General features: G+C 40.4%; 1 protein-coding gene across 6 annotated transcripts in view; it reads left to right on the top strand.

Annotated features, from left to right (window-relative positions):
- The window catches only part of LOC125462117 (lysine-specific histone demethylase 2), a 122,636-nt gene that overhangs the window by 18,641 nt on the left and 77,159 nt on the right, over positions 1-26,836 (top strand). For all 6 annotated transcript variants that reach the window (XM_048551704.2, XM_048551694.2, XM_048551714.2 and 3 more), the window contains 4 exons: positions 2,932-3,043; positions 3,635-3,751; positions 15,419-15,457; positions 21,334-21,547. In XM_048551704.2, coding sequence (XP_048407661.1) covers positions 2,932-3,043; positions 3,635-3,751; positions 15,419-15,457; positions 21,334-21,547 — 482 coding nt within the window. The remainder of the gene's footprint in view (positions 1-2,931; positions 3,044-3,634; positions 3,752-15,418; positions 15,458-21,333; positions 21,548-26,836) is intronic.

Below are 26,836 nucleotides of genomic sequence, written 5' to 3'. Positions count from 1 at the left end.
TCAAATGCATTTGACGTACTCTACATGCCAGGCTTTTGATAAAGTCTGTCATGGCAGACTTTTGACAAAAGAAAAGCCCATGGAATCTGAGGCAAAGTAGCATGTTGGATCCAAAATTGGCCAAGAGGTCGGAAATAAAAGGTTTCAATGGTTTTAAAGGATGGTTCAATGACTGGAAGGCTGTTTCCAATGGGGATCTGCAGGGCTCGTTCTTTGTGCGCTTGCTGTTTTTATTATATCTGAATGATTTGGGCTTGAATGCAGAGGGTGTGATCGTGATTTTTGCGGCTGACACGAAAATTAGTGAATAGTGTGGAGGATTTTCATAAGCAGTGGAGTCAATGAGGGGAAAATAAATTTTTAAGGTATGAGGTAGACTAAGAGGACAGTAGAGAAATGTTTACACCCTGTGGGTGGTGGGAGTCTGGCATTTGCTGCTTTGAAGTGTGGTTAAGTCAAAAACACTCAACATTTAAGCAGTATTTAGATATTTGCTTGCATTATCATATCATCCAGATGTATGTGCCAAAAGCTAGAAAACATTCGTAGTGTATTTAAATCTTTGGCACAGGGTCAGTGGGTTGAATGGCACATCCTTTGCTGTAAATGTCTATGAGCCATTTAAAACTGAGATGAGGAATTTCTTCACTCAGAGGGTGATCAATCTTTTGGAGTTCTGTATTTTGGAGAACTGAGTACATTCATGACTGAGATCGTGAGATTGATTCATAATTGTCACGTCGGTAGTGTAGGAAAGTAACATTGAAGTAGAAGATCAGCCATGATCTCATTGAATTGTGTAGTGGGCTTGAAGAGCTGACTGGCTATTGGTCGTATTTCTTATTGCTGTCTTGAACTGATGTGATTCAACAGATTTGAGTCAAAAGCAACCTATTTGGTTAGTTTAAATACAACGTGGAGCTGGAGGAACACAGCAGGGCAGGCAGAGTCAGGAGCAGGAGAGTTGACGAATTGGGCGTAAGATGCTGAAGAAGGGCCTAGGCCCAAAATGTTGACTCTCTTGCTCTTCTGATGCTGTCTGACCTGTTTTCCTCCAGCTCCACACTGTATTGACTCTGATTCCAGCATCTGCAGTTCTTGGTATCGTTTTATTTGTTTATTTTTCTGTCCAATTTATGAATGTGTGATTTGTCCACAACTTCCTGTAGAAATTCAGCACTTTTGGCAAGAATTAAGTGCTGACCTCAATGTTGAAACTTTATTTCAATATGACTTACATTGTTATTGGAAGTAACTACAAGTTTAAATTATATTTGACCTAATCTACCCAATTTTTTTTTGAAAAGCTATAAATTTTGCATTTGCTGTAATGCTTTTCTCATTTTGTCTCAATTTCTTTGCATAATAAAATTCAAATATCCAAATTTGATAGCAACTCCGAAAACTAACCATACTGACCCACTTTTGGTTAATTTTGAAGGCAGAAGGTGAGGGTCCACTGTTCATGGTACACATTAGTACCAGTGAATTGAGCAGAAAGAGAGTGCGGACGTGCTAGCACAGAGACTAGCAATTTCCCAGATTATTTTGGGTGTCACATAGAATTGATCATAGAAATAGAAGGATAGAGCAGGTGAATGTGTTGCTGGAGGCATTATGTTAGAAGGAGGGCTTTAGATTCTTTTGATATTAGGACCACTTACTGAGGAGATGAGACTTCTACAGTCTGGAGAGATTTGGTCCTGAATCTGTTTAGTCCAATGTCTTAAGACAATTTGGTGTTTAGTGGGGCAGAGTTTAAATCGAAAATCCCACAGATCCCAGTGGTTATTTGGGACTGAGAATGTCCCAAATTAATGATCTGGTTTCATTGAGTACTCTACCACTTCATCTTTTTTTTCCCTCTTTATTCATTAACAGGATGCGGTTATCTGGCTAGCCAGCATTTTTTGCCCATACGTAACTGCCCAGAGGCAGTCCAGAGTCAATCATATTGCTGTAGATCTGGAGTTGCATGTAGTCCAGTTCAAGTAAAGATGGCAGTTTCCTTCTTAAAGGACAGTGGTCAACTGAATGCCTTTTTCCTGACAATCGGCAATGGATTCATGATATTCCAGCTATTTATTGAATTCAAATTCCGCCATCTGCCATGGTGGATTCGAAACTGAGTCCTCAGAATGTTATCTGGGTCTCTGGATTAACAGTCCAGCAATAATACCACTAGGCCATCGCCTCTTCTGTCTATTCCACAGATTATTGAAACACAACTTCATTCCATCCATCCAGTTGTTGTCGTGAGTATGCACAACATTCCAGTGGGGAGTTTGATTTTTCAGTATAGTTTTAAGTTTGACAGTTACTATAGATTTTACTAGCATACTGACAGAACAAAATTAGTGCCACAAACATTCATTCCCTTCACCATTGGTGCATATTGGCAGCAGTGTAAAGTCTACTTCTAAGTTTGCTAAATTTCCTTTGACAATATGTTTCAAATCCTTGACCACTGAAATGGATGAGGAGACCGCCTGCAAGTTTATCCTGGAAGCTGCACACTTTGACTTGGAACCATATTACCACTCATTCACAGGCATAAGGTTAAAACTCTTAATAGCAGTGTGAGTGTGGCTGCACCAGGTAGACTCGAGCAGATCAAGAAGGCAGGTGGTAACCACTTTGAGATTAAAAGGTGGTGAGCAACATATTCTACCTTGCTAGCAGTGTCCATGTCCCATGAAAAGATAAAAGTATGTATTAACTGTGTAAATGTTGAGCGTAATGAGCATGACAAGGAAATGAAAGCAGAACTAGAAAATAATTCATCCATTCCTTTTAATGTTAATATACACCTGTTTGCTGCAGAAATGTACATTATATGGAAATTTAATAACTTAAATTTTACCTCTTACTATATTAATAGTCTACACTGACTTTTTTTTTCTTCTTATTTGATTCCTTTAACCTTTATAGCCACAAAGATGGATACGAGAAGTATGCAACTTGGAAAAGAATTTGGACAAGTAATGGCAAAAGTGAACCTAGTCTGAAAGCATTTATGGCTGACCAACTAGTTCCTTACTGGGTGAGCTTGAAATCCAAATTAACATTCAGATTCAGTTTGTGGTAATTGTAGAAAGGTATGTTTAAAAAATTTTGTAGAAGTAGAGATTTCATTACGATGTAATAAAGTTTATAATTAATACGTGAAGGGAAGGTTTCTCATGCTACACACAATTTCTAAAGCAGTAGTTTTGTAATACAATTGATTGCGAAGGAGAATTCTGTATTTTTCATCTATCCGAAGGCTAGTATAGGACAGGATAAAACCACACTGCCCATGAAGTTTATCTTCCCTTGCTTCATGTGCTCAATTCCATTGAGATTGTGAAAATTTCATCTGAAGGTCAGGGAAGTCAGAAAGTATGAATCAAAGGCAAGGGTTTCCATGTAGCTTGCGCCTAATGTGATTTATTTTTAGCAGGTTAAAGCACAGTTTTAGCAAAGGCATGTTTTCCCTTTTTTCTTCTGTCTCCTTGCAGTCAAACATTTTGCCATGTTTTGTCAGTTTGGTTATGGTACTCTGTTACGTATGCTGGTATTCACTTTTAATCAATAGCATGTTTGAATTGGTGTGCCAATTGAAGTAATTGACTATTTAATTTCTTTATAACAGGTACAGTGTACAAAACCAGATTGTGCAAAATGGCGTCAGCTAACAAGGGATGTCCAGATGACTACAGCATCTGCAAAAACATACCGTTGTGGCATGAAAACCCACACTGCTGTTAAGGTAATGTATTGCATGTTCATCAATTATTAATTTGTAAGCAATGGGGCTAAGGAAACAATGTAGAAATACTACTAGGAATTATGTTTTATAACCAAAACTGAGCTGATGAACTTTGATTGTCATGATTACATTTTTCTCTTTCAGTTTCAGGTGATTTGCAGATTGAGTTAACTCAGTCCATCAAGTGGAACCGGAAAGTTAGTTTATTAATATGGTGCTTATCTAGTTGCTCCACTTGCTGTTTTAAACAAATGGTTTTGCTTTCGAAAGTTGGGCAGTAAGACATGATTAGTACTTGATTACATAAGTTACACACAATGCTGGATCTGCCTTTGAAAGCTGATGGCAGAGGTGAGCAGCACCAAGGAAAGTCCCTGAAGGTGGGCACTACAAGGGATAAGTAAAGTAGGAATACTGTCCCTGCAGCTACAGAAAGTGTCGGGCTTACAACTTCGAGCATCATATCCTTGGGGGAGATGACAGCCTAGTGGTGTTATCACTGGACTGTTAATCCAGAGATCCAGATAATGTTCTGGGGACGTGGGTTTAAGTCCTGCCATGGCAAAATTTGAATTCAATAAATATCTGGAATAAAGAGTCAAATGATGACCATGAATCATTTGTCGATTGCTGGAAAAACCCATATGGGTCCCTAATGTCCTGTTGGGGAGGAAACTGTCATCCTTCCCTGGTCTGGCCTATATGTGACTCCAGACCCACAGCAATATGGTTGATTCTTAACTGTTCTCTGGGCAATTAGGAATGGGCCTCATCCTAGGAATGAATGAAACAAAAATCTCTTTGAGATCCTGGTGTAATTGGTGAATGTGCTGGAAAAAATGGCAAGTTTATTTCTTAGCTAGCCTCCAGGAAACCCAAGGGTAAGTGCTATGCAATTATCAATGGTTTTTTGACATGCCCATTAAATTACCACTTTGAATTTCCTGATCACTTGGTGTTGCATCAAGATCTCCATGAGTCAGTGTCAACTCCAGTATTTAAAAGGAGTCTCTTAAAATACAATTTGATAAACTTTAGAATTGGGATCATTACAGGAGGAATGTTGAGTAGAATCCAGATGTTCAAAGGCTGGCGTTCATTTTAGTAATGCATCTCTGTGTATGATGCTAGAAGTTGTAAAACCTTGGAAGGAAGTGGTTTTCTTTACAGATGGGAGAAAGTGGCCTACTGCTTTTTTAAGAAGAAAACAACATTGGAGTTTGTTCCCTTGCTTTAGTTGACCACATGGGCACAGATGTATACTGTGTTGTAATCACCTACATAGTAACATGCATTTTACCCCAACTCCTTCACTCTCTTTTTCTTTTTTCCACACTTTGTCTACCTATTCCTCTCTGTTTCTGGCTACCTTGTATGTCCATCCACCACTAATTGTCGTTACCCTGTTGGAACAATGTCTTGCTTTTCCCTTATCGTGAACATCAACTACTGCTCTATTCGACTATTAAACACATGCTATCGCTCTCCAAGATGTCCTTCCCTCATGGCATAGAAAACAAGAAGCATAGAAGTGAAGGAGATTCTTCAGTCATCTGTTAATTGACAACTGCAGAGGAGGAAGGCACTGGGCATCTGTACAGTTTTGGTGTCCTTGTTAATGAGAGCTGGGCTTCAGTTATCTGGTAATAATTGAGTATGAGACAGCCTAATCTGCGGCATTTACTTATATTGATGATGTCAACAACAAATGAAGTATGATCATGTGCACATTGGTCATTTTGATCTTGACTGTTCTAATTCACATCTTATTTTCCACCAGCCCTGGAAGTGCCTTGTAGAAAGTGTCCAGAATGATGATAATGTCCACACATTTTCTCCAGTTGTATGCTTTCATAACATTCATGCTAACCACGCATCAGCTCAGATACCCACACTTTAGTCTGACCAATAAGATAGATCATCGGATTTTCAGCTGGTTTCTTGGAGGCAGGCTCAGCATTGAGTGTCAGTGGCTGAGGCCACAGGATGGCCGGAGCTCTGCTTGTCTGAATCTCACTGGTATATTTTTGGAGGTGTGATGAAAAGGATCTTCGGACCTGCAGCAAAAAATATGCAACACTATCAGCGGATGCTTCAGCTGCTTTATGCGTGTTGCTGACAAATGGAAGGAGTGTTTTTCTTTTTATTTTAAAAGCAGGGGGACTGAACTATAATCTTTCAATGGTCTCATTCCTATGGAAACTGGTGCTTTGTTAGGAAATTTGCAAGTAACTCTCGAAGATGAGTGAGTAGTTAGAGCATTAGTAGATAAGTTAGCCTAACGTCTGCTTGGAAATTACTGGCATCTCTAAGTGGAGAGCATCTGAACATCTTGAGTTCTCAGTTGAAGAGAGCCATTCTGGATTTAAAAAAGGGTAGGTCATGTTTGGTAACCTGACACAATTTTTTCTTAAAGAAGTGATTGAAATCATGGCAGGACAATCTTTGTGGATGTTACTTATGTGGACTTCCAGGAACCACTAGAATTAAAGGGGAATTATTGATTGGTAAATCAATCGAACAAAAATCGATATACTGTGTGGAAATTGGCAGGAAATGGCTAGCAATGATTAGACTCTAATTAAATCAAATTCTGACTTTTGTAATCTTTTGACCACAAATTCTTGTGAACACAATTTAATTGGTAATAAGTATTGCTGTTTTAAAAGCCTATCATCTTGGTTCCATTCCCTCTCTGTAACACATGACCCATTTTCTGCTTCCAAACACATGCTCGCTCTCACTTCCCCCCCCCCCCCCCCCCCCCCCGCCCACCCTAAAAAAAAATTGGACTGTCAGTTCCCCTTTTCTCTAACTGGATAAAATGAGGAAAAAAGTGGAGCTGGAGCATGTACTTACATCTTTTAGATCATTAACAATTTTCAAAATTCATTAATCTTGCCAAACTAAGGTTATGAAACTCCATAATCTGGTGGGCCATCTATTAGCCATTAACTTAGGCAGCTTCAATTAATTTGCAATTTTTATACTTAATACTAAAGATGGGTGTACATTGGCCATATTCCATATATATGCTATCAAATGCAATTAGATTGAATAACTAAACAAACAGGGGAGTTTATTAAGGACAGTAAGGAATATGATGCTACATGGAGAGAACATTTTGAAGAACTCAAGTGAGATCCCATTTTCAACTTTTATTGTCCTGAGTTTCATTTTGCACTATTCTGTCACTCTTGCTCTTTTGTTTTGTTTGAGGGATGAGTTGCGGGAAATGCGGGAGACACGGTCGAGGACATTCCCGACTACTGAGGGGAGGAAGTTTTGTCCTTGAGAAACGAGGACATGCGAGATGTACGGGACCGGAATGCCTTATCCTGGTGGCAGATGTGGTGGAGGCAAAGGAATTGGGAATAGGGAATGGCATTTTTACAGGAAAATGGGTGGGAGGAGGTGTATTTTAGATAGCTGTGGGAATCAGTGAGCTCGAAATAGATATCGGTTTCTAGGTAGTTGCCAGAGATGGAGACAGAGGTGTCCAGGAAGCGGGGGGAAGAGGTATCAGAGATGGTCCGGGTGGAAGGTGTTGAAGTGGATGAACTGTTTGAGCTCCTCATGGGAACACAAGTTGGTGACGATACAGTCATCCATGTAACGGAGGAACAGGTGGAGATTGACCTCCAACCTCATCGTTCCCCAACCACACACTGCCCGCTTCTATCTCCTTCCCAAAATCCACAAACCTGACTGCCCTGGTCAACCCCTTGTCTCCGCCTGCCCCACCGAACTCCACTATCTCGACTCCCTTTTTCCCCCTTTGGTCCAGGAACTCCCTACCTACTTCCATGACAGCGCCCACACCCTCCAGCTCCTCCAAAACTTCCAATTCCCCAGTTGCCAACACCTCATATTTACCACGGACGTTCAGTCCCCATACACCTGCATTCTCCATACAGATGGCCGAAAGGCCCTCCGCTTCTTCCTGTCCTGCAGGCCTGACCAGTCCCCCTCCGCTGACACCCTCATCCGCTTAGTCGAACTCCTGATCACCCGCAACAACTTCCCTTTCAATTCCTCCCCCTCCCTACAGACAAAGGGGTTGACTGTGTAGGTACCTGAGTGGGCCCAGACTATGCCTGCCTCGTTGTAGGTTATCTGGGACAATCCCTATTCCATAGCTACACTGACCCTAAACCTTACCTCTTTTGTTACGTTGACTGTATTGGCGCTGCCCCCCCCCCCCCCCCCCCCCCCCCAGCTGAATGGTTGGGAATGCCCTTGACTGTGTCTCCTGCACCTCATCCCTCACACCCCTTCCCCCGCAATAACAACCGAAACAGAATACCCCTTGTCTTCCGAGTGAGGGGAGGAAAGTTCTTTACGCGGTGGGTGCCTGGAATGTGTTGCCAGCGGAGGTGGTAGACGCAGACACGTTAGCGTCTTTCAAGATGTATATGGACAGGTAGATGGATGGACGGGGAGCAAATGGACGCAGACCCTTAGAAAATAGATGACAGGTTCGACAGAGGATCTCGATCGGCGCAGGCTGGGAGGGCTGAAGGGCCTGTTCCTGTGCTGTAATTTTCTTTGTTCTTTGTTCACGCACCTCCAGATCAAATGCATCATCCTCTGACACTGCAGTCGTCTGCAATCCGACCCCACCACCAAAGACACTTTTTTTCCCTCCCCACCCTTATTTGCTTTCTGGAAGGACCACTCTTTCCATGACCCCCTTGTCTGCTCCACCTTCCCCTCCAGCCCCACCACATCAGCACTTTTCCCTGCAACAGCAGGAAGTGCTACACCTGCCCCCACACCTCATCCCTATGCCAGGCCCCAAGAAGACTTCACGCATCAAGCAGATGTTCACCTGCACATTTGCTAATGTGGTATACTGCACCCGCTGTTCCCGTTGTGGCCTCCTCTATGTCAGGGAAATGAAACGGAGGCTTGGGGACCACTTTGCAGAACACCTATGTTTGGTTTGCACTGAACAACTGCCTCCCAGTCGTGAACCATTTCAGCTCCCCCCAGTGCACAAACCTCCAAATGACACATCTATCAAACTCTTCAGGCATCACCTTACTTGTGTAGAATCAGTAGATGTGTGTGGGACCTACCAGCCATTTTAGAATCCATCAAAAAATGCACAATATTTTCTGAATGGTGTTTTAAAATTTCTGTGCCTGAGAAAGCAAGTCTTAACCCCCTGCTCATCAAGCTAAGTATTCATTCTGTAAGGTGAAAAACCAGAGGTGGTGGAAGCTCAAGTCTTGGAAGTCCAAGCACAGATGTTGTCATAGTGTTCTGAACAGGCATAGAAAATAATGAAAAGGTTGGCCTTTGTAGCTAGAGAATTAGAAATCAAAGAGGTACAATTTTGGGTTCAGGTACACATAACCTTGGTTGGTCCTTGCCTGAAATACTATGAAAAGTTCTGGATACTGTTCCCTAGAAAGGATATATTGATCTTGAAGGGAGCATGATGTAGAGAATATCTGAGCCTCTTGGGTTAAATTACAAAAACAAATTGCACAGACTAGATTTGTATTTCCTGAAGTTGAAATTTTAAGTGACTTGATGATTTCACGATAAATTAGGGTCGATGGTGATGAGCTATTTCACTGATTCTGGAGTGTAGGATTAGAAGACATCACAGAAAAATTAGTATGACTGTCAGGAATAGGATTTAGGGAGAACGTGTGCAAAAAAAAAAATGTGGCAGCTATGTGGAATTCTCTTCCACAAATGCCATTGGTGCTGTGTCAGTTGACGATGTAGCAGTTAGTAGATTTTTATAACTTGATTTTGTTAAGGGATATAGAGTTTGTTGCAGGTGAGCTGCATTTTTATTGGCTGTACAGATGTGATTGGGCAAATGCTAACTTTTTTTAAAAAAAGTCTTGAGTGGCATGAATTTCAGGTTTATGTTTTCAAAGTTCTTCTGCCTACGATAAGATTATAACAGCTAATAACTTCACTGAACGATACTGCATAAATGCAAACTTTTGTAAATATAGTGAAGTGTTCCATGTTTTCACAAAAGCATCAGTAGTGTACTGAGCTAAGAGTATTGGGATCAAAGTAGGCTTTAAAGAATTTTTCAAAGGTGGTGGGAGAGCTGGAGATATTTTGGGTGTACCTGATGTAAAGAATTCAAATGTCTCCAGCTCTCCTTACAGTTGAAACTTGAGGGTGATGATCCACACGTTACTAGAAATGAATACTCCATTCAAAAGTTAAATCTTCACCAGAGGAAGATACAATTTGTTGATCAATTTTTTCTCATTTATATTCTTTTATTTTTGGAGATATATATCCAAGGCAGGCTAATGATTGGCTTGAAAGGGAACTTGGTGTATCTGCTGTCCTTGTTCTTTGAGATGGTAGTGGGCATGGGTTTAGAAGGTGCTGTCTAAAGAACCTTGGTGAGTTTCTACAGTACATCTTGTAGACAGTACAGACAGTTGGCATGCATCAGCGGTGAAGGAAGTGGGTATTCATCAATGTGATACCAAACAAAGTGTGCTTTTGCCTTGGATGATGAGAGCTTTCCAGAGAGTTCATGGCATTTGCATTCATCCAGGCAGGTATTCTATCATAGTGCTGTCTTGGGCCTTGTATACGATGACAAGCTTTGGCGACTCAAGGTCAGTTAGCACCTGCAATATATTCCTTGATTTTTGACATACTCTTGAAGCCACAGTATTAATGCTGCCAGACCAATTAAATTTTTGGTCAGTGGTAACCCCAGTATGATGTCAGTCAGAGATTGTGTTGGCGGTGCCATTGACTCCCTGTAGTTGGAAATGATAATTGCTTGGCACTTGCTGACTGTCATCCATCATCTGGACGTTTGTCTGCATTTGGACATGGACCTGTTCGGAATCTGAGGAGTCCAACATTGTGCTAAGCATTACGTAATTATTATCCTCACTTCTTCTGACCTTATGATGGAGGCTAGGTCATTGATGAAGCAGCAGACGATGTTTGGCCTTAGATCAACGCACTGAGAAATTCCTGCAGCGATGTCCCTGTACTGAGAGAATTGACTTCCAATAACAATAGCCAACTTGTTTTGTACCAGATATGACTCTTGCCGGCAGAGAGGTTCGCTCTGATTCCCATTTTCTAATAGTGCTACTGTTGCTTGATGCTGCATTCTATCAAATGCAGCCTTGATGTCAAAGGCAGTCAGTTTTGCCTTACCTCTGGAATTCAACTCTTATCCCTATTTGAATTAAGATTGCAGGAGGTCAGCTGCTGACTGGTCCTGGTGGGTTTTATTTGGCTGGGTTGGATTTGTCCTGGTCAGCTTCCCATGTTGTTTAGAGGCAAGTATTGGAGCAGCTTGGCTAGGGGTGCAGCACGTTCTGGAGTGCACCTCTTCACTGCTATTGCTGGAATTTTATCAGAGCTTGTAGCCTTTGTAGTATTCTCTCACTCCTGCTGTTTCTTGATCATTGTTTTTTTTAAACATACAGTGGCATTTGTGATGTTGGAGACCGCTGGAGGAAGCAGACATGGAACAGGCATTTAGCATTTCCGGCTGACTGTTGTTGCAAATGCATCAGCATTACCTTCTGCACCGTTATGGTTAGCTCCTGCTTTATTGAGGATGGGGCTATTTGTGGAGCAACCTCTTCCAATGAGTTATTTAATAGTTTGCCACTATTCATCACTGGATGTGGCAGGACTGCAGCACTTGATTTGATCTATTGATTGTGGAATCACTTACTCATTAGCGGTCCATGTGCTGCTAACAAAGTTTGGCATGTAATAGTCCTGTTTTGTAGCTGCTTGAGGTTGACACCTCATTCTTTGGTACACTGAGATTAGCTCTTGGTATGTTGCCCTGATCCCCTAGTTTAACTGTAATTGCAAAGTAGGGAAAATACTGGTTCATCAGTTTGCAGATTACTTAAAGGAGCAGCTGTTTTGCTGATTGCCCACAGTGCTTCAAGGATATACAGTTTTGAATTGCTAGATCTGTTTGAAATCTATTCTATTTACCATGCTGATGCACAATGTGATGGTGGTTGACACTCATCAAGTGAAGATGGAATTTGGTCCTCTCAGGGACTCCTCAGTCTGAGGATGAGGTCAAGTGTGTTTTTTCCACCTTAATTTCTTCAGTACGTGCCACAACCAGTTTTACTTCCGTGCCCTTTAGCGTTTAACCAGTTGGTCAGTAATGATGCTGCTGAGCCACGATTAATGCTGCCACCTGCCCACAGTATATTCTATCTTGCCACCCTTCATGCTTCCAGCATGAGAATACTGATTCACCAGCTGAAGTGGTTTGAAGTCAGCCAGAGGTTTTCTTGACCCTGTTGACCTGATGCCACATGATATTGTGATCCAGAGTTGATGCTGACGACTCTCAAGCAGCTCATTCCTGACTCTGTATCACTGTGCCACAACCTCTGTTGTGGGGCTGTTTTGTCAGCAGACTGGGCATATGGTGGAATGCTGATGGTGTTGTCTAGGATGCTGTGTGTAAGTTATGACACTTTGACTGTGATTTTTGTAATGTTACTTGACTAGTTGTAGACAGCTCCCCCAAAATTTGGCTGTCGCTCTCCTGTTGGGAAGGAGCACTTTGCAGGGTCAACGGGGCTGAGTTTTGTCATTTGTAGTGCTTTACTCAATGTGGGTGGTCTATCTGGTTTGTCACTTTTCTTTTTAAAACTCTTTTAGCAATACATTTAGTTGAATGGTTTACTAGACCATTTCGGAGTCAACTACATTGCAGTGGTTCTGAAATCACAGGTAGGCCAAACCCAGGTAAGGATGGCAGTTTCTCCCCTAAAGAATATTATTGAACAAGATTGTTAGTATTCTCCTGGTCATCATTTGACTTTCAATTCCAGATTTTTATTGAATTCAAATTCCTTTATCTGTTGGGTTTTGGATCTGGATCACCTGAATGTTGACTGACTGGTTCTTTTGGATTACTCATCCAGCGACAATATCATTATGCCATCCCCTTCTACATGTCTCTTCACATGACGAGAAGATTTTCCATGGGGAAACATGTCAGCTGACAGTGCAGTATGTATACGTGAGCAACAGAAAAGCTTCCTGGATAAGCAGGCTGTATCACACTCCACTTCACAGTGCAACTCCATGCAATTCACATTAAACCTACTGAGAATATGAAGTTCTTCAAATTTGTATTGATCTTAATTCATCCATATGTGCATAATTATGATTTGTTGAGACTTGTTTAGTCAGTAAGATAAATATACTGATACAATTGATGGTTGACATGCATTTATGGTCGTTGGAAGTTAAGGACTTTGTTTTATTGTGAAGAAATTGTAGTTATGTATTTGCACTTGTTCTTTGTTGAATGTACGCCTTGGTGCCCGGTGTTTTACGTACTCTGTCACGCTCACAGAGTGGTTTGTTGTCCTATCTGGTCTTCCCTTCTGTGCATTGAAAAGGCTATTAGCCAAGATTTGGTGGTGATGGGAGTATTGTAAATTCAAAAGCCCTTATAAGGATTGAATGAGTAGCCTGAGATGGACTGCCGGTGAACAGTACTGACTTTTCGGGCCCATCATTTTCTTAGCTTTACTGACCCCACCATACCTGAGGTGCTCAAAATGAATTTCTTCCACTCCTCCTGTGCCACCTAACTTCACTCTTCACTCTTCCTTTGGCTCCTGACTCTGGTCCATGCAGCACCCAAAAACACCCTATGCGTCACCTAATTCATCTTTGCTGATCTCGAGCTCCATGAAAACTAGTTGCATTCCTTGTACAACAAGGTTGAAGTTGGAAAGCTACTGACCTCAGACACAACTGCACAAAAACTATTTTACTCTCTGTTTAAACAACGTGAATTGGTTGCCTCAAGATTCTTGTATGCTGCTGACTATATCTTCAAGATAATTCTATGCTAAAGCTTATTGATGCACTGCAAATGTAATACAAGTGACAAATTGCTACAGGACCTTGAGGTCCAATTTGTGACAAACATGCTGCAGAGTTAACCTCAACCTGGAAATTTCAGCTGCTCTAAATATCACTCCCCATTTTTTTTGTAGGCTGTCAGCCCCTGTGATGAGTCCATACATAGTGGGTTGCTTCCACTTCAGTGTCTAAGTGTTAACACTTGTACCTCAGTTCGAATAAGTTTCAACCTGAGTTTCTGTCTCTATAATGAGCAGGTTAGAAAGGTTTATTGCTGGGCAGGTTTCATATATGGTCAGATTTCCTTTTCTCTCTGAACGACTTCACTTTTCTTTGAATTAAAAAGGTAGTTAAACATCTTAAAAGGTGTAGTTGTCATAACAACAGTTGCTTGTTTTAATTTCTGAACATGGTTTCCAATTTCACTGTCTCTCCTGTTTCAGTAATATCTGTTATTTGTATTGAATTCCTAAACTGAAATCATTGCTCTAAATTTTAGCATTGATTCTTAGGTGACCCTTCAGTACTTCCCTTTTATGTAACTCCTTTTAACAAGAATCCCTTTCTTAAACAAAATCCCTTACTTTATACCCATGTACCAGTTTCTTATCTGAATCTTCATTTGTGTTGAACCGAAGTGATTAGCTTTTACAACCAGCTTTGTCAAAGCCCTTCTGGAAATTGTCATTAGAAACCAATATTCCATTTAGGGAATGCCACTTTCTCAAGGGAAGTCAGAATTTGATATAGTGCATGTAATTCGAGCTTTATAACTGATTCATTCCAGTATTTTGTGATTATATGTAATTAAGATTAGTATTATGCCTTTAACCTAGTTTCTCACTCCTTTTGAATAAAGTAGTATATTTGCCTGTGCCAACCTACTTGTAATTCTGCAGCATTCAATGATACGTAGAATTGGCAAATTTTCTTATTTCCATGTTTCCTGCGACTGTTTTAGGTTAATTAATTTAGTCCTTGGTGATTTAATGTTTTTGTGTACTTTTAAGAATTCTGTCTTCATTATTACCTTTTCTTTGATTAACTGGAATAAGCATGATGCTCTTGATTTTCTTCGAACAGTTGAAAGACGTTCTTATTCAGGGTGTTTACTGCCAAGTTATTCCTTGTTTTGAGCCTGTTTTCTTCATTTTGCAGGTTATAAAGTATTAGACTTCTTAATACTGAGACCAAAATGAATAATTGAAACATTTATAGTAGCATGATGTGTTGAAGGTTTAAGTTTGTAATTAATTTGCATTTGACTGAGCTTTGAACAAACTGTAAATTACACCTCCTATTTTGCAACTATTCGCTAAGCATTTCCACCATTTAAAATGGGAATTGAATCGTAGGGTAATAAAATGTGAGGCTGGATGAACACAGCAGGCCAAGCAGCATCTCAGGAGCACAAAAGCTGACGTTTCGGGCCTTGACCCTTCATCAGTCTTTGTGCTCCTGAGATGCTGCTTGGCCTGCTGTGTTCATCCAGCCTCACATTTTATTATCTTGGAATTCACCAGCATCTGCAGTTCCCATTATCTTTGAATCGTAGGGTGTTGTTTACCGATCTTGGCTTATTGCAAGAAGTCATCAGTCATAGAGTAGGTGTTTTCCTGCAAGAAGACTGCTATTGTCTCCATGTGAATTAATATTTGTTGTGTAGTTTAGCTGCTATCTCTTTTGATCTGGAATGGAATATATGTGGGGAATAGTCAGGTTGCAAAATGTATATTTATCCTTCAATTTCCTTGTAAAATAACCAACTTTTTTTTATTTGTCTAGAGTGAAAATTCAGATCCTTGCTCTTTGTCTGAAGACATGGTAAGTACTAATTATAAACCTAAATGATGTTTTTAGCTCCAGACTAAACTGGGAACAACAATACTTCTATTTACATCCCATAACCTTTCAAAATGCTTAAAAGTCATATCAAACAAAATTTGACAGAAACACATGAAGCTACATTGAGCAGATAGTTAGAGGTAGGCTGCAAAAGTAACTTTAGGTGGAAGCAGTGGTAAGGCAAGGGAAGGAATTTCAGGACTTGAAGATTGAGCAGTTGAAAGCACAGCAGCCATTGATTAAATGTTTTGAGATTGGTGATATCAGTGTTGCTGCAACCTGTCATTTTTGAAGTCATTTACGGTTGGAGGAAGTTAGGGTGAGAGGGATAGTAAAGCTGAGTGGATTTATAGGAAAGATGAACAGTTCAAATGGGAAAATGAGGAATATTTAGCACGTCAACTCATTTGTGGAAAATCTTACCACACCATTTGTGGCCACACCTTTTGGTTACATTGAACTAAGCTTAAGAATTTCCTCCCTACATCTCTCTGCCTTTCTACTTCTCTCTATTAATAAGGCATTGCCTTAAAACCTACCTTCTTGGACAAAAACTTTCGTCATCTGACCTGGAATATCTATATTTGGCTTTGTGTTCTTTGTAAATGTTTTTTAATGGTCCTGTGAATTGCTTTTGGATCTTCTTTTCCTTAAATATGTTATAAATTAGTGTCGTTGATTATTTTCTGGAACTGAGAGTACTTTCTCTGTTTTGTTTAAAAACAGAAAATGGGTGGAGGGAAAGAAAAAAAACAGAAAAGAATTGTGATCAGCTGGAAGTCGGGAGAGATTAAATGACAAAATGGATGACTGCATGAGGCAAAAGGAAATGTTCGTAGATCAAGTAAAGAAACAAATTTGACAAAAGGCATGAATAGGAAAAGCAGAACCATCACCAACAGATGTTTACTACACAAAGGCTTCACCATCCTGGAGCAATCTTAAAATGATGCCATGGTGCTGTTTCACCTGGTAGAAATAGCACAGTGTGGGTGGAGTTCGATCAAAGATGGAAGATTGATAGAATGTAGATGAACTTCTCTTAAGTAGGCTGTTGTCATGCAGTGGAAATTAGCCTACTTGCAGGCTTTAAGGTCCAGGTTCAAGTCCCAGACGTGTATTATAATATAACCAGTTAAAGAACAAAAAAACAGTCCAGCACAGGAACAGGCCTTTCAGCCTGCACCGACACATTTTGCCCTTCTGCACTGAAACTGTATTTGCTTACAGGGTCTGTAACCCTCTATTCCCTTGCTGTTCATGTATTCGTCCATGTGTGCTTTGAATGCTGCTATTGTGTTTGCTTCCACCACCATCTCTGGCAACATGTTCCAAGCGGTTGCCTCCCTTTTGTGTGAAAAATCTGCCTTGCACATCTCTTTTAAATTTCCCTTCTTGCACCTTGAATCTGTATCTCCGAGTAATTGACCCTTCCACTTGGGTAAAAAACCTCCTACTTTCCACTCTGTCGTTCACAATCTTAGAAATTTCTATCAGGTTGAGAGACCTGCATTCCAGTGAGAACAAACCCAGTCTATCCAATCTTTCTATATATCTACAATTCCCTTTACCAGGCAACATCCTGGCAAACCTTTGTACCCTCTCCAAAGCATCCATATCCTTCTGGTAATGTGGTGACCAGAACTGTATGCAATATTCCACATGTGGCCTAAATAAAATTCTGTAACGCTGCAGCATAACTTGTTTATCCTTTATTCTCAATGCCCCTTACAATGCAGGCAAGCATGCCATCAGCTTTTCTCTTACTACCTTATCTATCTGTGCTACCACCTTCAGTGATCTGTGCACCTGCACACCCAGATCCTTTAGCACGTCCCCTGAGGGTTCTGCCATTCGCTGTGTAATTTCTACCTGCACTTGACCTTTCAAAATACATCACTTTACATTTGTCCAGATTAAACTCCTTTTGCCATTTTTCTGCCCGTGCCTCCAATTGATCTACGTCTGACCGTATCCTCCTGACAATCCTCCTCGCTATCTGCAACTCGACCAATCTTTTGTATTCTCTACAAACTCACTAATTAGTCTTGTTACATTTTCCTCCAAGTCATTTGTGTAGATCGTGAACAGCAGACATCCCAGCACTGATCCCTGTGGAAGAACACTAGCCACCATCCTCTATTCTGAAAAGCATCCATCCACCACTACCCTCTGTCTTCTATGATTAAGCTAGTTCTGTATCTATCTTGCCAGCTCACCCCGATACAATGTAACTTCACCTTTTGTACCAGTCTGTCATGAGGGACCTTATCAAAAAGTCTTTTGCTGAAATCCATGTAGACAACATCAATCACTTTCCCTTATCAACCATCTTTGTCTCCTCATCAAAAAAATTCGATCAAGTTAATGGGGTGCGACGTCCTCAACACAAAACTGTGCTGTCTATCGCTAATCAGTCCATTTGCTTCTGAATGTGTATTGTTCTTGTCCCTGATAATCTTTTCCAATAGTTTCCCTGCCACTGATGAGACTCATAGGCCCGTAATTTTTAGGATTATCCGTTATCCTCCTTTTGAAAATGGGACAACATTGATATTCTCCAGATCTCTGGGACCTCACGTGGCCAAGGAGGATACAAAGATGTCTATCAGTGCTCCAGCAATTTGTTGTCTTATCTCCTTCAATATTCTGGGATAGGCCCCATCAGGACCTGGGACTTGCCTAGCTTAATACTTGTTAATAGCAAATTGGCTTAGAAACTTCATGCTGCCTTCCCTGAGAACACCACCTTCCTGTGTCAATTCTTTCTCCGATGAAAACTGACATGAAGTGTGCGTTTAGGACCTCATCAACCTCTTCTGGCTCCACATTTGGATTCCCTCTTTTTGTCCGAGTGTGACAACCCTCTCCGTGGCTACATTCTTGCTTTTTATATATGTTTCAAAAGTCTTGGGATTCTCCTTAATCCTGTTTGCTAATGGTTTTTCATGACCCCCTTTCGCCCTTCTAATTGCTTTCTTCAATTCTTTCCTACTTTCCTTTGTATACTTGAAGAGCTTTGTCAGCTCCCATCCTCCTGGACCTTGCATATACTTTTTGTGTCCAAGGTCATAACATCCCTGGTCATCCAAGGTTCACACAGCTTGCCATACCTATCCTTCATTTTCAGGTTGATTTTTAAAAAAAAATCAAGTAGTTCATTAACAATTAACACAATAAGTTCTGAATTTGGTGAACAAAGATTTACCAAGTATAGCTCTTCATACTATTAACATGAAATAGAATGTACAGAAGTCTAAGATTGAGGATAGTTTTAACTTTGTGTCTTTTGTCAGTCTGTCTTGAGGTATGGCTCTAAAACCACATGACAAAAAAATACGTTCCAAAATACAGAACAAATAGGGAATAAAGTTATGATCTGAATTGCCCAATTGTTGATGAATCTGGAAGACTGTAAAGTACCTACTTTGGTTGAAAGAAAAGTTACTATTCTTTTGTGTTTGTTTTGAAAGTCATCGGAGCCCTATAGGAGGCAGAGAACACAACGGTAGGAGATTACTGGGAGTTAAAATGAAAGCTATCAGAAGCTGAGTGTAATTCTTGTGGTCTTTACTGAGATGTTCTGAAAAGTTGTCACTTAATCTCTGGTTTCTCAATATAAATGCAACCCAATTGAGAGCACCAAATGCATACAACTACTAGAAAGTAGAAATAATTCCATGTTTTACTTGGAATTTTGTTTTTTTTTGGGGTTCTTGGATGGTGAGAGAGGAGCAGACATGTTTTGTATCTCCACTGCTTGTATGGCAAGGTGTCATGGAAAAGGGAGAAAAGCCTTGGGTGGGATTCCTTTGTGCAGGGATACTATTCCATTCATCCAGTTTAATTGCCTCTCTTGCATCTCCTTCAATGTCAATCCTTATGTAATGTTTTCCTTTTATCCTCAGCCAAGGATTCTTCTCCCACAGTTGACAAGACTTCCAGCTAAATTGTTCGATATGTCTGCTTCACAACTTTTCCTCTTCCCTGTTCTCCCTTTTCCCAAAAACACAATAGAATTTACCCTCTCCTCATTTTCACCGTACCAGTATGTGCATTCAATTGATCGTGTCTCTACATGTTCTCCAACTCTGATTTGCCACCGTTAGACTATATCCTGTCCTATCTTTTACTTTCAGCCTTCCAAAAGGACCATCTCCTCCATGGCACCTCTGTCCGTTCATTAATGACTCCCACTCCTTTCCATGCAAATGCAGTTGTTTTCTCTTCTTTCATAGTCGCTTGGTCAAAATTATGGAATTTCCTCAAGGGCATTGTGGGTCAACCTACAGCACGTGGGTTGCAGTGGTTCAAGAAGCAGCCTGCCACCAGCTTCTCAAGGGCAAGTAGGGATAGGCATTAAAAAGTGTTGGCCGGTCAGCGATGTCCACATCCCACAAGTAGGGGGGAAAAGAAAATGCAACATCTGCCCTCTATATCCTCTTTTCTCCTTTAAGCCATCAAAAGGCCCCACACATACCTTTCTGTGTCATAGTTATTCACTTGCACATTTTTCAATTTAGTTTTCGGTTTCTGCTGCTCGTGACACAGTCTATCTACATTCGACTGCCGCTTCTGCTCTCATGCTCCTACATTTTGACCAAGCATCTTACAGCTTTGAGTTCTGAAGAAAAGCAATTGATCTGAAACGTTAATCTTGCTTTTTCTCTCTCTCTGTACAGCTGCTACCAGACTTGAGTACTTCTTGCACTTCCTGATTTTATTTCAGATTTCTAGTGTTTGTGTTATTTTGTTTGTATCTAGAATGGGATGAAAATACAACGTGGCCACAGGCTAATCCTTTTTTTATTTTGCATACTGATACCTTTCCAACACCGCGCCCCCCTCCTCCAAGTCAAACCTCCAGCTTCCTAAGGAATGTGGCTGCTTGTGTCTCTGTCAACAGGCATTTGTTTAAACAATGCATTGAACACACTAGTGTCCCAAGACACTGCACGTGTGTTATGAAGCGAGGTTTGATGCCAAGTCGTTTGTATAGACGTAAAGACAGATTAAACACAGATGATCGTCTTCGGGTCAAATATAATCTTGAAGATTCTAGTATCTCATTCAACTTTATGAACACTCCAATAGACGGAGTGGGTATTCTGTGCCCATACTGTGTCGCCCCACAATTTGCATTTTCTTGCTGTTAGGTTGTATGGGAAACATCCAGTTGAATACAGAAAAGAAAGCATTGTATTGCAAATTCGTCTAATTGAAATTTAATTCTTAGATTATTTTCTAATTAGCCTGTTCAGAGATACAGTTATGTACTTATGGAGCAGGTGGGACTTAACTTGAACCTGACCCTCCTGGATGTTCCGGATCAATGATCTTCCATTTGTGATTTTGGATGTCCAACCGCCCACACAAAATGTTGTATTTAAAGCCAGACCAAGCCGTAATACACTTGTGAAAATAAATCTCAGCGTAGATGTAAATTAAACTATGTTTGGTCAAAACATTAGTGGCTTTGATCAGAATACATTTTTTAATAATATGCCATCTAGTACCACTACTAGGTTGCTTATTTTAAATGCCTTTTACACATTAGTAAAATATAATTGGAAACAAGTTTTGAGCTTTGGTTATTTTTGATCATTTCTTACAATTTTTTGTTTTAACATTGTTTTCATAAACTTTCTAATTGTAAAAACTGTTCTCAGCTTTGGTACAAAACAAATGAGCTGTGTGGAATGAACACCATCTAAACTTGATTCAAATGATCGTCTGCAAAACTACAAACAATTGATGTTTGGAGCTCTGTCATTAGCTTTCTGAAATGCATTCATGTAATGGGGTATTATTTATTTTTCTCACATCATGTAATATCAATTAATTTTCTTTTCCAGCGAGTGAGTGAAGTTGGCGATAGTAAGTGGTATTCCATGCTTATTGTGCCCCCACTGCTGAAGGACAGCCCAGCAGCCCCCTTTCTTGGTGCTTACTACCCAGACTGTGTGGGTATGAGTCCTTCCTGTAGCAACACGAATCGTTTCCACAATGAGTTCTCTAACATGAAAATGATCTCATCAGAGCACAGCAGAAAGAATGTGCAGTCACCAGGTAAGATGTTCCTCATCAAACTTCTGACAACATAAGCCCCAAAGCGAGTCCACTCATGAAAACTTGGGCCAATTTCAAGGATTAACTTCTGACAGTAGTTTTAAAATTTTTGTTTTTATTACAAATAGAACTTTGTTCTAAAATCTAAAATTAAACCATTTATCTTGATTTATTTTGTTATTACTAGACTCCAACCTCAGCATCTCCCTGACCAATATAAAACAACCATGTATACCTCTGCAGTTACTGGCAAAATGGGAATGAAGAGTTGTCAAGTTCACATTTATTGATTTGTACATGATGCCTCTCAACTTGTTTTCCTGACCTCTACCCAGAGAACAAGAGTGACAATGAGTTGGTCAGAATTAACAAGAAACAAATTGAAAGTTGCAATACACACTGGCGAGAGTTCTTATGCCAGGACAGATAAGAGTTTTGCATTGGGATTTTGTGGAAGATGCTGAAAGAATGTCCTCCGTCTGACTGAACGAAGCAGTGCCAGTGGTTGTCATCCTGTGAGCCTTTAGGTTAGAGGCGGCGTTGATCCTTAGCCATCAGGCAACACTTCCTCCCTGTGTCTTTACCTCTTGTGCCTTATCTTGCAACAGATTGATAGTGGCAGTTAAAATCTTGTAAATTTCAGAATCCAGCAGCTGACTGCTGTGAAAAGATGTGGCTTGCATGGCTCTGCATTTTTGAAGGACCCTTGTGTGGAATCTCCTTGCAGAAAAGCAGAGCACCCATTTTTCGCCAAATAAAAGGGGCCTAGAATTACCGTGTGAAAATCATTCCTTGGAAAATCCAGCCCATTTTTTAAAAAAGAAATTCCCTTTTTTTCCTTAAGGTAGAGTTTATTAATTTTGCTATGCCATTATTTCAAAGATACAGACCACTGTAAATCACCATGTGATATTCGTTTTCAAACCACTCATCAGTTTTAGCCTCAAAAGAAATCTATGCTTTGACAAAACACGATTTCTCTTTCATAAAATTGGTTACTGCTTTTTTTCCTAAATGTCCCTGACAACAGCATGCTGGAATGGGAGCTAAATAACACTTTTCTAAGTCAACTTGTTTATTTTTGGTTTCCTCACACTTTTTTTTACTTTTGGAGAATAGTGCAGTGTGGAGCATTGGAAGCATTCACACTAATTTGATGGCAGTCTTCGGGTTCTGGACTAGGACCTGAACCTGGGTTCAACTGAATCACCGAACCGATATGGACTGAACTTGTGTAATGTCTCAGAATACAAGAAATAAAGAGGAGGTCACCTTGCTCCTTAGGATTTTACCGAATGGCAGAGGCTTAATGGATCTCCTACATGAACTCCACTTTATTGTCTAATCCTCATGATAGTTGATTCATAGTTCCCAAAAATCTAATATGTATATAAAATGATGATTCACAACTCTGTGACGTATAAAATTACAAAATTTGGAAATCTTTTGAATGAAGCTAATTTTCCAAATCTCAATCTTAAATTTTTATCCCGAATCTAACCTTTAAGTTTGTTGGAAAAGCTCAGCAGGTCTGTCACATCAAACGGTCACCCAGAATGTTAACTCTGACTTCTCTCCAGAGATGCTGTCAGTCCTGTGCGTTTCTGGCAATATCCATTTTAGTTTCAGAATTGCAGATGTTGAAAATCATTCAGGTTTATTTAATTAATAATTTACCGGTTGGACAACCGCCCTCTCAAACTACCTTGTCAAGGTCTCTTTGAATTTACAAATTTCAGTGAGAGTGCCTCAGTTCTTCTAAACTGCAGGGAATATAAGATCGTTTTACTTATTCTCCTTGAAGCACAAACACTCATACCAGAAGTTAATTTAGTAAATCTCTGTTGCACCCCATTTAAGGTACATGTATTTTTCCTTGAGTAAGCAGTCCAAAATGGTACACATTGATCCAGGCTTAATCTCACCAACGTTGTTAGCTTTTTTTCTTTGCTGTTGTATTTTACCACAGGCCGACATATCATTAGCTCTAGTAATTGGTTGTAGTACTTGAATGTTACTTGGTTATTTGTGTACAAGAACAACAAATCCTTCTGAATACTATTATGTGGATGTATTGTATGGTATCAAGAAACAGGAACAAAGACCCCAAGAGAAATTAATATTATTTGATATTAGACATCATCCAAAATTTTTTTACATTAAGGGGGTTATGGCAGGAGATTTCAAAGCTCTGCTTTGCTGCTTCTGTTTGATGTGGGAAGCCACATACATTTCCAGTGCCTGGGACCAGCATGTTTGCCAGAGGTGACTCCAGCTGCAGCTCCTGGATGTCCAGGTTTCTGAGCTGGAGCTTGGAACATGGTGGAGCATCCATGAAGCTGAGACAATCCTGGACAGCACATGTAGAGAGCTGGTCACATCACAGGCAGAAAGGGAATGGGTGACCACTGGGAAAATTAAGAGGACAATGCAGGCAGTGCAGAATCCCCTGTGGACGTTCCCCAGAAAACCAGTTATATTGCTTTGGATACAGTTGAGGAGAATAATTGTTGGCAGAAACAGTAACAGCCAAATTCTTGGCATTGCAGTTCATTCTGCTGCACAGGGGAGGAGCACAAAGTATGGAAATGCAATAGTCTTAGCCGATTCAATTGTAAGGGAAATAAGTGGATGTTACTGTGGCCATAAACAAGACTGTCGGTTGGTGTGTTGCCTCCCTGATGCTAGGTTCAAGAAGGCCTCAGCAGAGTTGCAGGTCATTTTTCAGGCGGGGCTGGATATGGGCGGGGAGAATGAACAGCCAGTTATTGTGGTGTCCATTAGAATCAACAACAGATTTGAAAAAGGGATGAGGTGTTAAAATCAGTATATAGGTAGTTTTAGGAAATAAGTTGAAAAATAGGACCTTTTTAAAAATAGTAATATCAGGATTACTACCAATTCTGTGCTAGTCAGAATAGAAATGGGTGATGTTGGGAGAACATCTGACTTTAAAAAAAATTGGTGAGTGGGCAAATCATTTCTCCTCCCCCCCCCCCCCGATTCAAATTGGATGAGTTACACCTCAGCAGGACAGGATATAATGGCTTAGGGAGTATATTTGCTAGTGTGGTTGAGAAGGTTTGTACTAAATTGGCAAGGGGATGGTAACTGATATAAGTAATCAGTAAGGAGAATCCGAGGACAAGAACAAAAGGCAGAAAGTGGGGTAAGAGAAGTGATTAGGCAGAAGAGTTGAAGACCAGAGTCAAACAAGACAACAGTTTTTAAAAAATAAAGTGGCAAAGGGACAGTAAATGTTAGAAAGACAAACCGTAAGTTTTGTTTCTGAACACACAGCATTTGAAGTGGATGAATTAATCATGCAAGTAGATGTAAATGGGTATGATGTTGGGATTACAGAGACATGGCTACAGGGTGATGAGCGGTGAGAACTGAACATCCAGGGGTACTCTGTATATAGGAAAGACAGAAAAAAAATGATGGTGGAGTTGTTTTACTGGCTAAATAAGATATAAACACAAGGAGGGAAGATATTACTTTGGATAATGTAAAATCTGTGTGGGTCGAACTGAGAAATACCAAAGGGTAAACAAAACTACTGGAGGTGGTAAATTGACCACCAAACTACAGCGGTGATATTGGGAATGGCATTAAACAGGAAATCAGATGATGCATATGTAAATGAACATCTGTAATTATGGATAACTTTAATCTGCATACAGATTGGGCAAATCAAATTAGTCATAAATCATAACGGAGTAATTGGCAATGCAGTTGTGGGAGACCGACTAGGGATAAATGACCACAATATGATTGAATGCTTCATTGATGTGTAGAGTGAGGTAATTTAGTTCTGAAACCAGATGTAAATGGGTATCTCACATATTCCCCTGCCCTTCCTTGTCAGGCTTCCATAAGGACTTTTCTCTCTGGGACATTCTGGTTCACTTCTCTTTCACCGCTGGGACTTCACCTGCAACTGCAGGAGGTGTAACGCCTGCCCATTTACTTTGTTCCTCCTCAGTATCCAAGGGCCAAGACACATCTTCCAGGTGAAACAGTGCTTTACCTGTGCTTCACTTAACCTAGTTTACTGCATTCGGTGCTCACAATGTGGTTTCCTCTACATTGGGAAACCAAATGTAGACTAGACAAACGCTTGGCAGAACACCTATGTCCTGTCTGCAGTAAAGACCTTGAGTTTCTTGTTGCTGGCAACTTTAACACTCCACCTTATTTCCTGGCCAGCGTCTCCATTCCAGACTTGCTACAGTGTACCAGCAAAGCTCTGCGCAAGCTGGAAGAGCAACACTTTTTGCTTGGGGATTCTACAGCCTTCAGGACTTGATACCAAATTCAACAATATTTGGACTTCAGGCACTTTCTCCAATGTCCTTTCTCCAAACCCCACACATTGGGCCTTGTGATCACATGGTCTGTTATTATACGTAGCCCATTGTTAACCACTAGCAGTTCCCATTAGTAGCTGTTCATTCTCCTAGGCTGATTGTTATTCACTCCTATGTCTCTTTGGGCTCTGTCTCCACCTATTAACCTCAACTGTCCTAGCTAGTATCTGTTTTGAGGAAGGATCACTGGATCAGAAAAGTTAAGACTTTTCTCCAAGATGCTGCCAGATCTGCTCAGTTTTTGAAGCGATTTCTGTTTTTGTTTCTTCAGTTACTTTCATTTTTTTGTTTAATTAATAAAACGTGCTTTATTAATAGGGGCATAGAGTACCAGTGCAGGGAGCTGATTTTGAATTTCTTTCACCTCCACAGGACTGTTATATACAGTTGTGGGCATCACACTATTGGAAAGATATTTAATGCATTGGAGCAAGTATAAAGGCATGTTACAAGAATCATTACTGTAATGAGAAACTTCACTTATAAGAATATACCTAAGAAGTTGGGATTGGTCTTGGAGACAAGATAGCTGAGAGGAGATTTACATACATGAACAGGATGGATAGAGCGGAAAGGGACAAGCTGTTCCCACTTGTGAAAGAAAAAAGAGCAAGAGGGCTAGCAAGTTTTGAGAAGATTTGTAGCTCAGGTTGAGGTTCTGGATGTGAGTTTGCTCGCTGAGCTGGAAGGTTTTCGGACGTTTTGTCACCATTCTAGGTAACATCATCAGTGAGCCTCCGATGAAGCGCTGGTGTTACGTCCTGCTTTCTGTTTAGGTTTCCTTGGGTTGGTGATGTCATTTCCTGTTTTTTTTCTCAGAGGATGGTAGATTGATTTGGAGCCAATGTATTTGTTGATGGAGTTCCAGTTGGAATGCTATGCTTCTAGGAATTCTCGTGCGTGTCTCTATTTGGCT

Source organism: Stegostoma tigrinum, chromosome 2 (genome assembly GCF_030684315.1).
Source record: "Stegostoma tigrinum isolate sSteTig4 chromosome 2, sSteTig4.hap1, whole genome shotgun sequence".
NCBI lineage: Eukaryota > Metazoa > Chordata > Chondrichthyes > Orectolobiformes > Stegostomatidae > Stegostoma > Stegostoma tigrinum.
Note: the sequence above shows the minus strand (reverse complement) of the source record. Positions and strands in the feature narration are given on the sequence as shown.